At 38.3% G+C, this 12,220-nt stretch overlaps 2 protein-coding genes across 3 annotated transcripts; both read left to right on the top strand.

Annotated features, from left to right (window-relative positions):
* The first annotated feature begins 247 nt into the window (after positions 1-247).
* On the top strand, positions 248-2,976 carry LOC127657457 (calcium homeostasis modulator protein 5-like). Its single transcript, XM_052146219.1, has 2 exons — positions 248-921; positions 1,055-2,976. The coding sequence occupies exons 1-2, from the start codon at positions 364-366 to the stop codon at positions 1,442-1,444; spliced, it is 948 nt and encodes a 315-aa protein (XP_052002179.1). The 5' UTR covers positions 248-363; the 3' UTR covers positions 1,445-2,976.
* Positions 2,977-4,940: 1,964 nt separating this feature from the next.
* On the top strand, positions 4,941-11,451 carry LOC127657458 (RWD domain-containing protein 1-like). Of its 2 annotated transcripts, none has more exons than XM_052146221.1 (7): positions 4,941-5,013; positions 5,435-5,500; positions 7,276-7,406; positions 10,249-10,392; positions 10,844-10,976; positions 11,063-11,125; positions 11,339-11,451. In XM_052146221.1, exons 1-7 carry the CDS (start codon positions 4,941-4,943, stop codon positions 11,449-11,451), a joined length of 723 nt encoding a protein of 240 aa, XP_052002181.1. The 2 variants fall into 2 exon arrangements, with proteins under 2 accessions (XP_052002181.1, XP_052002180.1); XM_052146220.1 differs by having other exon boundaries at positions 4,941-5,061.
* The last annotated feature ends 769 nt before the right edge of the window (positions 11,452-12,220 follow it).

Genomic DNA, 12,220 nt, shown 5'->3' with positions numbered 1-12,220 from the left:
TTTTCTCCACAATCCATTGGTGTTATATAATTTTTTTGACTGCTGTTGCATGATGGGTAAAAGTGTCTGTGCACAGATGTACTGATTCGAATACCAGCAGAACCCGATGAGCTGGTTTTAGCCCTTGAGTGTCTGGGAGGGAAAAAGGGAAAAAAGGATGAACAGGGGAGTGGTTTGATGAGTTGCAGTCAAAGCCAGAGTAAGAAAAGGAGGAGATAAGAGAGGGTGTAGAAAAGAAAAGTGAAAATCACAGAGAGAGAAAAGGGTGTGCCACAGTGTGTCCACATTTGCAACCACAGCAGATATCATCTCTTTCAAATTACACCAGCTTCTGTGCATTGACCATCAACAACTTATTTGGATATGTCTGTTCCAGCTATGGATAATTTTAAGACCATCTTACGGTTCCTCACCAATCAGAAGAGTACTATTGGCTATAGCTTCATGGCCATTTTGACAATAGGTAGTGAAAGACTTTTCTCCATGGTGTCTTTCCAATGTCCGTGCAACCGTGGACAGAATTTTGCCTATGGAATAACATTTCTGCTTGGCCCAGCGATTGTCTTGCTGGCCATCGGTCTCTTTGTTAGTACACGTCTTTGGCGTTTGTGTACTGGGTGTTGTCTCAACCCATTCAAACTCTGCCCCAAGGGTAACTGTGTGAGTTGCTTCACAGTGTTTATTAAAGTTTTGTCTGGAGCTTGCATTGCACCCATTATGTGGCTTTGTGTAGCACTGCTCAATGGAAAGTTTTACGAGTGTGCTGTCAGTGGCTTGGATGAAAACTTGGTGGTGGATCTTTTCTGCAAAAACAAGACACATGTGTGCCGGGAAGAGCTAGCCCGAGTGCCCTGCGGCAAGACTCGGCTGTCTCCAGATGAGAATAAGGAACTCCTACTGATGCTTCAAGCTCAGTCACAGGTAAGCACAACTGTGTTATTGCATCAAACACTTCCAGCAACAGCAAAGAATTCAAATATATTTTATATATTAAGAACCAATCGCTTGCAAATCAATTTTTTCATAAGCTTCAACTAATTGTCTGTGTTTGCAGATCCTTGGTTGGTCCATCGTTATCATTTCGGCAATAGCAGCACTGATTGGCACATGCTTTAAGAACTGTCGCTCTCAAGTAAGCTACCTTCAGTTAACTTTCTGGAAAATCTACATGGAGAAGGAGAAAGAAAAGTTTGAGGCTTTTTCTGAAGACTACGCCACCAAACTGGCAGAAAGGAACCTCAAGAGCTTCTTTGACAACAAGAATCCCGAACCATTTCCCTTTCCAAATCACAAAGCCTGGGAGGAGATCTCTGCTGTATACACATTTACACAAAGTGAACAGTACTACAGCACCCTGCAGAGATATGTGGAGCGTAACGATCGGGATTACAGCCCTGAGATGCATCCTGTTTTAAAGATGGAAGATGGTATAGAGATGGTATAAAGAGACAAAGCTGTGACATGGTAAATTAATTGAAACAAGATTACCAATGATGTAAACATGTCACTGTATATATATTTGAATAACTAGTGTAAAAAACAATACATATATTCCAGAATACGAATTTGCAGATTAACAGCCGCTGTAAAGTTTGGCAGAATTTGATATTTACTAGCTGTGATTAAAACACCCATTTGAAGGCTTGTGAAATTGTGTTTTTGTTCACTGAGGAAGTGAACACTGGACTATTCAAACTGCCAACCGTTTATACAAGTCACATTCACTGACATCATGTTATCAATTAAGCAACAGCTCTCAGGTTACAAAAGAGATGCAGACTGGACATTGGGCTTTCTTTAATAGGTGTTTCTCTGATGCAAGATTTTTAATGAACATCTACAGTAATGCAGTGGGGCAAACTTTCAACCAACCTAAGGGTTGTTTGGTTTGAATGTTGCAGGTTTTACAATGTCAAAAAAGGGGAATAAAAATGATTCTCAGGCAATTTGCCAGAGAGCTTTCTACCACTATTGGCTCTTTACATATCAAAATCTTTTCCATCCTTTCCCTGTAAACCAGGCAGTGTTTTCTGTACACTTTAATTCATAATAACTTCAAAAGACTATTGTATATTTAGTTTGGCACTATACTTGATAAATGCCTTGTAAAAATACCTAATGATACCTAATAATCTTCTTAGCGCTATACAAAATAGCATAATGAATTCCAAATATTGATTAAAATCTACAATACCATCACATTGAGCCTATGCCCTTCAACAAAATGTATAATGTGTAAACCACATGCTTGTTTCCTTAGCTGGTTTCAAGTAGAAGATGTGACATACAGGAAAACCCACATTCTGACCACAAATTTGTGAAAATGTTCTACCCATTTTTTCAGTACCCTAGCCCATAATATCAGTAATTCCTGTATAATTCTAAAACAAGATGCTCTAACAATAGTCTTTAAATACATAAACAATTATATTAACAATATTAAAACATGTTGGTGAGGTGGTGGTTACAGGCCTGTTTGTGGTTTCTATTTCCTGAATTGTTTGTGAAGGTGAATGTTCAGATTTATTATACGAAGGTAAAAACTCATGGACAATGATTTACTAAAGCAATATGGCAATAAGAACAAATTAACTTGCTTTGTTGTTCAACATCAGGCTGTTTAAATACTATCTGTGCAAAAGGTTAAAAATACAAAAATATTTATTTTCAATTTTGAACAAATGTTTTTTATTTGTTTCTTGCTTTGCCCTATTATATTTGTTATATTGTAAGATGGATTTTTGGATTGCTTGTTTGTATGTATATTATTTATTTAAAGCATTTGTATGTACTGTATTTCTATGCTTTAATTAAAAAAGAAACTGAAGAATTGTAATGTCACCTTCACCTACAGAAATAGACAGCCTAGTGACCAGATTAAGTGGCCAAGATAAACAGCCTTATTGATCATACTGTTTTCAACATGACAATACTGGTCAAGCTGCTCCACCAGCAACAAGAACCAGCTTATTTCTACAAACCACCAAAAGTTAAGCCAACTTTGAATTAAAGCTTGCCCAAACTGGTCTAAGCTTTTTTGGCAAGATTGTCAAGGTACACAAAGCCAAGTTCTGAATGATGAAAAGCCTTCAAAACCTGGAATGTTTGCCTCTACAATCATAATTTGTAATTGAACCAAACCATATAAAATCAACTAAAAACTGTGGTAAATGAGTACCAACACTATAATAATAAAAACAAATCTAATAAAATACATTAATAAGACAAAATAATAAATACATTCTGAAAGCTCCTAACAGTGTTTGAAGGGCAGCCCATAAGAATTTATTATGATTTCACAGTAGAGACAATAACTGTGCCTTGTTTTTTTGATGGAAGCTTTTAACATGGTTGTCAATGTAAATATTTATAAATGTAAAGACTTCTGTGAAGAGGAGGTGTGCCTTGACTTCCGGAAACAAAAGACAAGGAAAGCACAGGACCCAAATGGTACAAAATCCTGTGCTGACCAGCTGGCCCCATCTTCACACAGATCTTCCAACAGATCACTGGAGCAGTGTGTAGTTCCCTGCTGCTTCAAATGCTCCACCATCAGTCCTCTCCCAAATAAACCCAAAATCACAGGACTTAATGAATACAGAACATCTATCTGACGTCTGTGGTCATGATGTCATTTGAGAGACTGGTGTTGGCCCACCTGAAGGACATCACTGGACCCTTTATAGATCCCCTTCAATTTGCTTATCGAACAAACAGGTCTGTGTATGATGCAGTCAAAATAAGATTGCATCATATCCTGCAACATCTGGACAGACCATAACATATGCAAGGATCCTTTTTGTGGACTTCAGTTCGGCTTTCAACACCATCATCCCACCTATCCTCCAGACTAAATTACACCAACTCTATGTTCCCACGTCTATCTGTCAGTGGATCACCAGCTTTCTAACGGACAGGCAGCAGCTAGTGAGAAATTCACTTCCAACACATGTACAATCAGCTCTGGTGTCCTCTGCACTTCAATAACTGTCTGGTTTGGTTCGGCTGCAAAGGACAGTTCGGACTGCTAAGAGGATTTCTTGTTGCTCCCTGCCCTCTTTTCAAGAACTGTACACTTCCAGAGTGAGGAAAAGGTCTGGAAAAATCACTCTGGACCCCACTCACCCAGCCCACTACCTTTCTGAACTGTTGCCTTCTGGCAGGTGCTACAGAGCGCTGAGCATCAGAACCATCAGTCACAGGAACAGTTTTTTCCCTCAGGCTATCCATCTCATGAATAGTTCAATATGCCCCATTGAGCAATAAATATGTGCAATACACAGCTTAATCTATTTATATTTATCCAACATACACTACCTTTTCTGACATACATTCCCTCATGTATGACATGTGGATTACTTTTAAGCTGCCTTCATGTGCTTTTTTGGATCTTTAAAGTTTTGGTCACCATTTACCTGCATTGAATGGACCTTAAGAGATTAGATATTCTTCTAAAAATCTTTGTGTTCTGCAGAAGAAAGAAAGTCACATTTGGGATGTCATGAGAGTGAGTAAATGATGAGAGAAGTATTCCTTTAAACTTTATTATTTAAACATGATTACAATTGCATATATTAATGCACATATAAATATGTGCTATAGTATAAACATATTCTTGCTTTGATGGAGAATTAGTAGTTTGGGGAAAGTGAATTGCCTGCCAGGCAACATAATCCATGCCAGATTCGAACTGTAATACATGGATGTTTTTCATTCATTGTTTATTTAGGTAAACCCCATCCGCGATACATTCATGGATAATAATAAAACATTTATTTTTTCAATGGTGTCAGAATATTTGGTGTCAGCTATTGTGGCATAATTTAAAATTTCTAAAATTTCAGACATTATAGATGATCGCAGATGACATCGATGTAAGCTGGGCCTTAGCACACGTTTCTTCCATGCAGGCTCTAATTTATGGATATTTATGACATAAAATGACAGACTACGGCGAGGAGCAGTGGAATGAAATAGAAGCAATAGAGTCAATTTATCCAGACTCATTTACAGGTGATAGGCTACTGACTAAAAATTATATATTTGAATGCGGATGTGTTCGCCGCTGTCAGTTAGCTCCTAACTTTTCATGAAACAAAGTTAGTAAAACATACAAGCGACTCAGTCATCTTTTTGATAACATGCTTTGTAAAATCACATTAAGTTGCAGATTAAGATGGAGATTATTACCTATGACCAGCAATAAGATGTCAAGTGAAAGTTTTCTGAAAATAGTAAATTAAACATCAGACATAGCTATTAGTACTCATTGAGTGTAGCCACTACTGAAATGTTGGTTCAAAAAGTTATTAGTCTCTGTTGCTCAGACTCTGTGTTGGCCCAAACCTGTATCCTACCATTGAGGAGGTTCTGATAACTGAATTCTTTAGTTACTGTTTATAGTTCCTTAGGAAATCTTTCTCCATTCATGCAGTGCTTTCCGAAGAGCCCCCAAGCTTCACCATCACAGTTACTTCTGATGCTGGAGAAAAGGAGGAGAGTAAGTGACTGGTTATTTTAAATCTTTTTATTGAATTAACATGTCCACCTGTGTTGGAAATAATGTGACTTAAAGGGATAGTTCATCAACCAATTTTAATTGTCATTAATTTTAATCATTTTCTCACCCTCATGCCATTCCAGATGTGTATGACTTTCTTCTGTAGAACACAAAGATTTTTAGAAGAATATCTTAGCTCTGTAGGTCCATACAATGCAAGTTATTGTTGACAAGAACGTTGAAGCTACTAAAAGCTTATGAAGGTAGCATAAAGGTAATCCAAAAGACTCCAGAGGTTTAATCCATGTTTTCCTGCGATCCAATCAGTATTGGGTGAGAAAGACCAAAACTCCTTTTTTACTACAAATCATGACATCAGCAGTCTCCTTGTCGATCATTATTTCTACGCTATCTAGTGCTCTAAAGTCTTTTTAGCAAGTTCTGCTCTGTGGCCATCTTTGGAATGCTTTTGGGCAGGCTGGGCAGCCATTTATCTATGTAAACAAGCACATACATGTGCAGCACCTGTCTAATTGCATGAGAAAACACTGAAATCTCCAAAAGGGTTGGTCAAGATTACGATCAAAGAACATATTTCAAAGCAGCAGTAAAATCTTACAAATGTGGTATCATAAATTGTGCTTTAGCTCATATCACATTTAAAAAAATCTGCAATTTTTCCAGTTTGTATAGCTAATGAGCATGCGTGTTTGTCAGCTTAATTGACAGGCGATGTCTGTATCTAAAAGGTTATTGGCTCTTTTACCTGTAAGGCGGGACTTCCTTTTTTACATTATTTGGCCGCTGGGAGTTCCAATTTCTCATTCATTTTAATAGAAGTGACCCATCTCTGCAAAATGGGTTGGGGTTTCAAGCCCCAGCACCACCAAGATGCCACTGTTGGGCCCTTGAGCAAGGCACTTAACTCCAGGTTGCTCCGGGGGGATTGTCCCTGTAACAAGTGCACTGTAAGTCGCTTTGGATAAAAGCGTCTGCCAAATGTGTAAATGTAAATAGTCTCTGGCTCTACACCTATGTGAAGCACTAGGAAGTGTAATCGAGCTTGAAATTTTAATTGTGCCAAGAGGCTGCAATGGCAAGGTGTACAGTGAAAAAGAAGTTACGTTTTGGTATGTTTTCACCCAAAACAGATTCGGAAGACATGGATTAAACCACTGGAGTCGTATGGATTACTTGTATGCTACCTTTATGTGTTTTTTGGAGCTTCAAAGTTTTGGTCAGCATTCATTTGCATTGTATGGACCTACAGAACATTCTTCTAAAAATCTTTGTTTGTGTTCTACGGAAGAAAGAAAAAGGTCATACACATTATAAGAGAATTTAAATTTTTGGGTGAACTATTCCTTTAAAGCCTGTTTCTATCATCATCATAAAAGTGGAGTTCAAACAGGATCCCCATGATCACAGAAAATCTGTAAAAATTGTTATTTCCAGGCCTGGAAAAAGTCATGGAAAGTAACTAAATCCTAGAAAGTCTAAGAATGTTGTATAGTGAATATCTATCTATATATATATATATATATTATGTATGTAAGGATGTTATTAATTAATTGGAATATATATATATTTCTTCTAGTTATGCTTGGCTTTTTATGAGTCCAATTAATTTATAACATCCTTATCAAATAATCTCAAAGGACTGGACGTGAAAAGTCATGTTAATTAATCAGTTAAAAGGTGTTGTAATTCTTTTAAAGCACCACATACATGTATAAAAAAAAATTATGTGCCAACCTGTTTTCTGTCTATGTTAGCGGTGGAGGTGACCCTGAAATTTACATATGTGGAGAAATATCCAGATGAGCCTCCTCTCTGGGAGATCCACTCACAGGTGAACCTGGAAGATTCAGATGCAGAAGATATTCTTACTCATTTGAAGGAACAGGTCTATATTCCCAACATTTTACTCATTAATGAAAAATTGGTTATTGACAAGGTACACGTACTGATGGGTAATGCTGCATTCCATTCAAAGTCGAATGTGGGAGATTCTGACTTGATATCTCCAATCCCTTACCATAAAGCCATTCCCCATTGCCAATCAAGTAAGATGTCATATTAGGAAGCCAAACTGCAGTGTTAGCCCGTCATATGTTTGGCTGTCAAGTGAGATGTCTCCTAGCAACCAGAATGATACATGAGTCTGCAATTCTTGCTATTGTTGTACATGTGTATGATTGGCAATATTGAGGATAATTTACCGTGTTTTAAACAACTCTCTCAACAAAGGTTTACTAAATGGGTTTAATGATCATGTAATGTGGTCAAATTTCAACATATCTTAAACAATAAGCCTACTAATAGGGAGAAATGTTTATCCAGAATAAGTTATTTCATTCTCAATTTTAAATAAATATGAACGGTGGATTTAAGTATTGAAACAAACCTTAGAAGAAAAAAAAACATGGTAAATGAGTACCAGCACTATTATCAAAAAAATTAAATAAGTCTATAGGGTCTGCTCCAAAACTTAGTGAGCTGCCTCGAGGTCTCCTGCCTACATAGGCAGCTGTCTTCTGTGGCATCTTTACTGAAATTATCCCTCATAAGAGAGCTATTTGGAACGCTCTACATAGGAGGCAGCTCTGTGCATCATTCTAATAGCGCTCACGCACAGCGTTCAGGACACACAACTTCTAACTGATTTCAATCAAAATCTTTCTAGCATGTCAGTCCACTCTCGGCCATCTTTGGAATGCTTTCGGGAGGCTATTCCCAGTCATGATTTTGCAGCTCCTATGTATTTGAATGAAGGAACACCGAAATCTGAAAACTGCTTGCCAAGCTTACATTTAAATGATATATTTAAAATCATAAATTGGGCTTCTTTACTTCATATTATTCAAAAAACTAAATTTGCGCATTAGTTATACAAAACAGGAAATCACATTCTTGAGTTGATTGACAGGCAATGTCTGTATCTAAAAGGTGATTACTGGTTGCTCCCTGCCCTCCCTTCAAGAACTGTACACTTCCAGAGTGAGGAAAAGGTCTGGAAAAATCACTCTGGACCCCACTCACCCAGCCCACTACCTTTCTGAACTGTTGCCTTCTGGCAGGTGCTACAGAGCGCTGAGCATCAGAACCATCAGTCACAGGAACATTTTTTTTCCCTCAGGCTATCCATCTCATGAATAGTTCAATATGCCCCATTGAGCAATAAATATGTGCAATACACAGCTTAATCTATTTATATTTATCCAACATACACTACCTCTTCTGACATACATTCCCTCGCATGAAGAATGCTAATTGCCAAAATAAAATAAATTAAAAAAAAGGACTTAAATTTTGATCTGTTTCTCACCCACACCTATCGTATAGCTTATGGATTTAACTACCAGAGCCATATGGATTACTTTTAAGCTGCCTTCATGTGCTTTTTTGGATCTTTAAAGTTTTGGTCATCAGCAGGACCTTCTACATCCATTGGGTACTAGAGTTCCTTGGTTGGGTGTTTCAATTTCTCTTATTCATTTTAATAGAAGTGACTCATCTCAAATAAATAAATAGTCTCTTTTTCAATACAGGTGACACAAAAGAAATGAAACAATCCTCTAATGAGCCTAAATGTGCACGACACATGCACATTTTGGGTAAAATAGTCAGTTTGGTATCATATTAAACTGTTATCGACACTTTTCAGTATTGAATGGATTATAAGTATATTTCTCTTGCATTGTCTGCCATTTTGGCTTTATTTTTCTGCCAAACGGTGCATTATGGGATCGCCTACCCAAAGGATACATACGATGCTACATTAAAATTTCAAGGAGGTTTTCCTGAGCAACCACTGGCTGGTGCCATGATGATTCTGATTATCTCTTTTGTGTTTCTGGTTTCAAGACACAATGTAAAACTACAGAAACAAGTGATTCAGATGGAGAACAATAACCATTTGTGTTATTTGGAGGAAAAATACATTTCAGGATCAACTTGTGCAGTTGTTAGATGTCATAACTCAGTAGTTCATGTTATCAACATAACTAACCTCGGACCAGCTTTACAGGCACTGTCAAAAAACAGTCATCTCGACTCTGTGAAGGAATATGTAATACTTTAAACATCACATTACCCGCTAAGACTATACACCAATGCGAGCAAAAATCTTGGAACACTTCCGGGTTCAGGAAAAAGGTGGATAGCTGCAAGCCAAGAGACCTCCAAATGGAGGCGGAATCTCTAAAAGAGGGTGAGGTTACTCCAAAAGGAAGTGTCACTTCCACTCAAGTAAGGGGCAGTTTGGTGCTCCCGCCTCCTTTTGGAGCAGTGCCTGTAGCTATAGCCTTCTCTAAAATTTGGCCAAAACAAGACATCTTAAGAGGCAGCATAAATAAGATACCTACATTTTGGAACAGCCTTCACTTCGGGAGCGCACCTATGATGCCTTAAAATGCTCCCTCCAGAGGACACTCACTAGGTCTTGGAACAGAGCCATTATGTAGAAACTTTCAATCATTGATGGATATTATTTAATATAAGTTCATGTTTATCATTATATCTCCTTGGGTACCTCCATGTTTGCAGTGATGTCATGCACCTGCATCTCGGCGAAATCGGAGTTGAAGATTTGTTGTTCTGAGTTGTCAAGTTGGAAGTCCGATTTCAAGTGACTTGAATTGCACTTTTCCCAGTAGGAAGTTGGAAATTCTGGCTTTCCGAGTTGAATGGAATGCAGTATTAAACTTGTTTTGCTGTCCTATTATAATACATCCTTTCTTTTGTAGGCTGAAGAAAACCTGGGAATGGTTATGATATTCACGTTAGTGACAGCTGTGCAAGAGAAACTTAATGAAATAGTTGACCAGATTAAGAGCAGAAGAGAAGAGGAGAAACAAAGAAAAGAAAGCGAGGCTGAGGAAGCCGAAAAGGTTTGTTCTCAGTATGTGCTGTCTGAATGCACCTTTACATTGGACTTATGAAGACCATAAGCATCTGTAACAGTATAAGAATGGGCAAAGAGGAGGTGGGATCCGGCTGAACAGTCAACGTAAAGTTTAATGATATAAATTAACTTAAAACCAACATAAATAAACCTGCAGCATGGCCGCCTGCGTTTCTCTCTTGAACAGGCATCTCCGGCTGCCCTTTATCTCGCTCTCCCACTGATCAGCTGATTCAGCACCGGCCGTGCTCCATCACAGCCTGGTCACTCCCTCCTCTTTGTCACAGCATCTTTCAACAAGCAAAGCATATATATAGCTTTAAAGAATGATATGGTCCTGAATGTTATCTTTGTTGGTAGTTGCATTGCACTTTAATGGGTATCATTTGTATTAAAATGGAAAGTAATCTTCTTTTGTTCTGATCTTTTCTATACAGTGTGCATTCCAAGGCACAGTGGTTACCATTGAGAACTTCTTATCATGGAAAGCTAAATTTGAACAAGAAATGACAGAACTAAAGAGGAAAAAGCAGAAAGAAGAGGAGCAGTCTGCAAAGGGAAAACCCACAGGTGAGTCTTTAATATAATTTGAAATGGAACAAAGTGTAGACACTAAAATCTGAACCACCTTCTCATTTACTTGTTCTCTGTTACAGGAAAACAGCTTTTTGAGACTGACCATAATCTTGACACATCAGATATCCAGTTTTTGGAGGATGGTAAGCAATGTCCAAAATAGTCTATTCTATAGGCTCCATAGGACAGTGCATAGTTGGGTTGCAAATGAAAGAGTACAGTTCTAGGGATGGGTAAGGAATAGATGTGAATATTGCACTTAAAGCATGTTTTTATTATACGTACATCTGCAATGATCTCTGCAACAAAACTAGCCAATTGTTCTTAAAAGTTTGTCTTCTTTGCTCTCCCTGTAGGTGGGAACAGTGTGGAAGTGGACGAGTCACTATTCCAAGACATTGATGATTTGGACCTGGATGAAGATGACCCTGATTTCAACCCTCTGGACCTAGCTAGTGATGAAGACTGAAGTGTGCTAACGCACAACCAGACATGAATATTATACATGCCAACATCCTCTGCCATGTGGAGCAGGACTTCAGCTCAACCATTCTTAACACAAACCTTTCAGTAACTACCATCTATGATGCTGTATTTTAGAATATTGTATCATAATTCATACAGTTATTGCCATTAAAATACATCGTCATGTTCTGCTTTCCTGAATGGCTTCAGTTACATCCGAAAAAACAGAAAGGTTGAAGTTCATCTGTGACGTGCCCTGGCAGGAAGTGCACATGCTACAGCAAATTGTGTAGTGGCACTTATCCATTCTGGTTTGTCATTTCCAGATCCTATCCACTGCTTTTCTCCCTATTATTTCCTCCTCTCTGACTGTATACTGTATGTATAACATTTAGACACAGGTTTATTTTCAAGCATATTTAATAACAGTTAACAAAAAACAGTGGAAATGGAGTATAATAACTTTTTCTCCCCAATTTGGAATTCCCAATGCACTCTAGGTATTCGAGGTGGCGTAGTGGCTCGCTTCAATCCGGGTGGCGGAGGACAAATCTCAGTTGCCTCCATTTCTGAGACCGTCAATCAACGCATCTTATCATGTGGCTTGTTGATTACATTACCGCGGAGGCCTAGCGTGTATGGAGGCGCACACTATTCTCCGCGGCATCCACGCACAACTCACCACGTGCCCCACCGAGAACGAGAGTCACATAGCGACCACAAGGAGGTTAACCCATCGTGACCCTACCCACCCTAGCAACCAGGCCAATTGG

This window comes from Xyrauchen texanus, chromosome 17, assembly GCF_025860055.1.
Source record: "Xyrauchen texanus isolate HMW12.3.18 chromosome 17, RBS_HiC_50CHRs, whole genome shotgun sequence".
Lineage (NCBI taxonomy): Eukaryota > Metazoa > Chordata > Actinopteri > Cypriniformes > Catostomidae > Xyrauchen > Xyrauchen texanus.
The sequence above is the reverse complement of the archived record's forward strand: the minus strand, read 5'-3'. Positions and strand labels throughout refer to the sequence as shown.

What these genes read in the sequence shown, in the direction of transcription:
- LOC127657457 (XM_052146219.1), top strand. Translation starts at nt 364, where the DNA reads ATGTCTGTTCCAGCTATGGATAATTTTAAGACCATCTTACGGTTCCTC. An exon ending in TGCTTCAAGCTCAGTCACAG is followed by an intron (nt 922 to 1,054) that starts GTAAGCACAACT and finishes CTGTGTTTGCAG; the next exon opens with ATCCTTGGTTGGTCCATCGT.
- LOC127657458 (XM_052146220.1), top strand. Translation starts at nt 4,941, where the DNA reads ATGACAGACTACGGCGAGGAGCAGTGGAATGAAATAGAAGCAATAGAG. An exon ending in TTACTCATTTGAAGGAACAG is followed by an intron (nt 7,407 to 10,248) that starts GTCTATATTCCC and finishes TTTCTTTTGTAG; the next exon opens with GCTGAAGAAAACCTGGGAAT. An exon ending in TGCAAAGGGAAAACCCACAG is followed by an intron (nt 10,977 to 11,062) that starts GTGAGTCTTTAA and finishes TCTCTGTTACAG; the next exon opens with GAAAACAGCTTTTTGAGACT.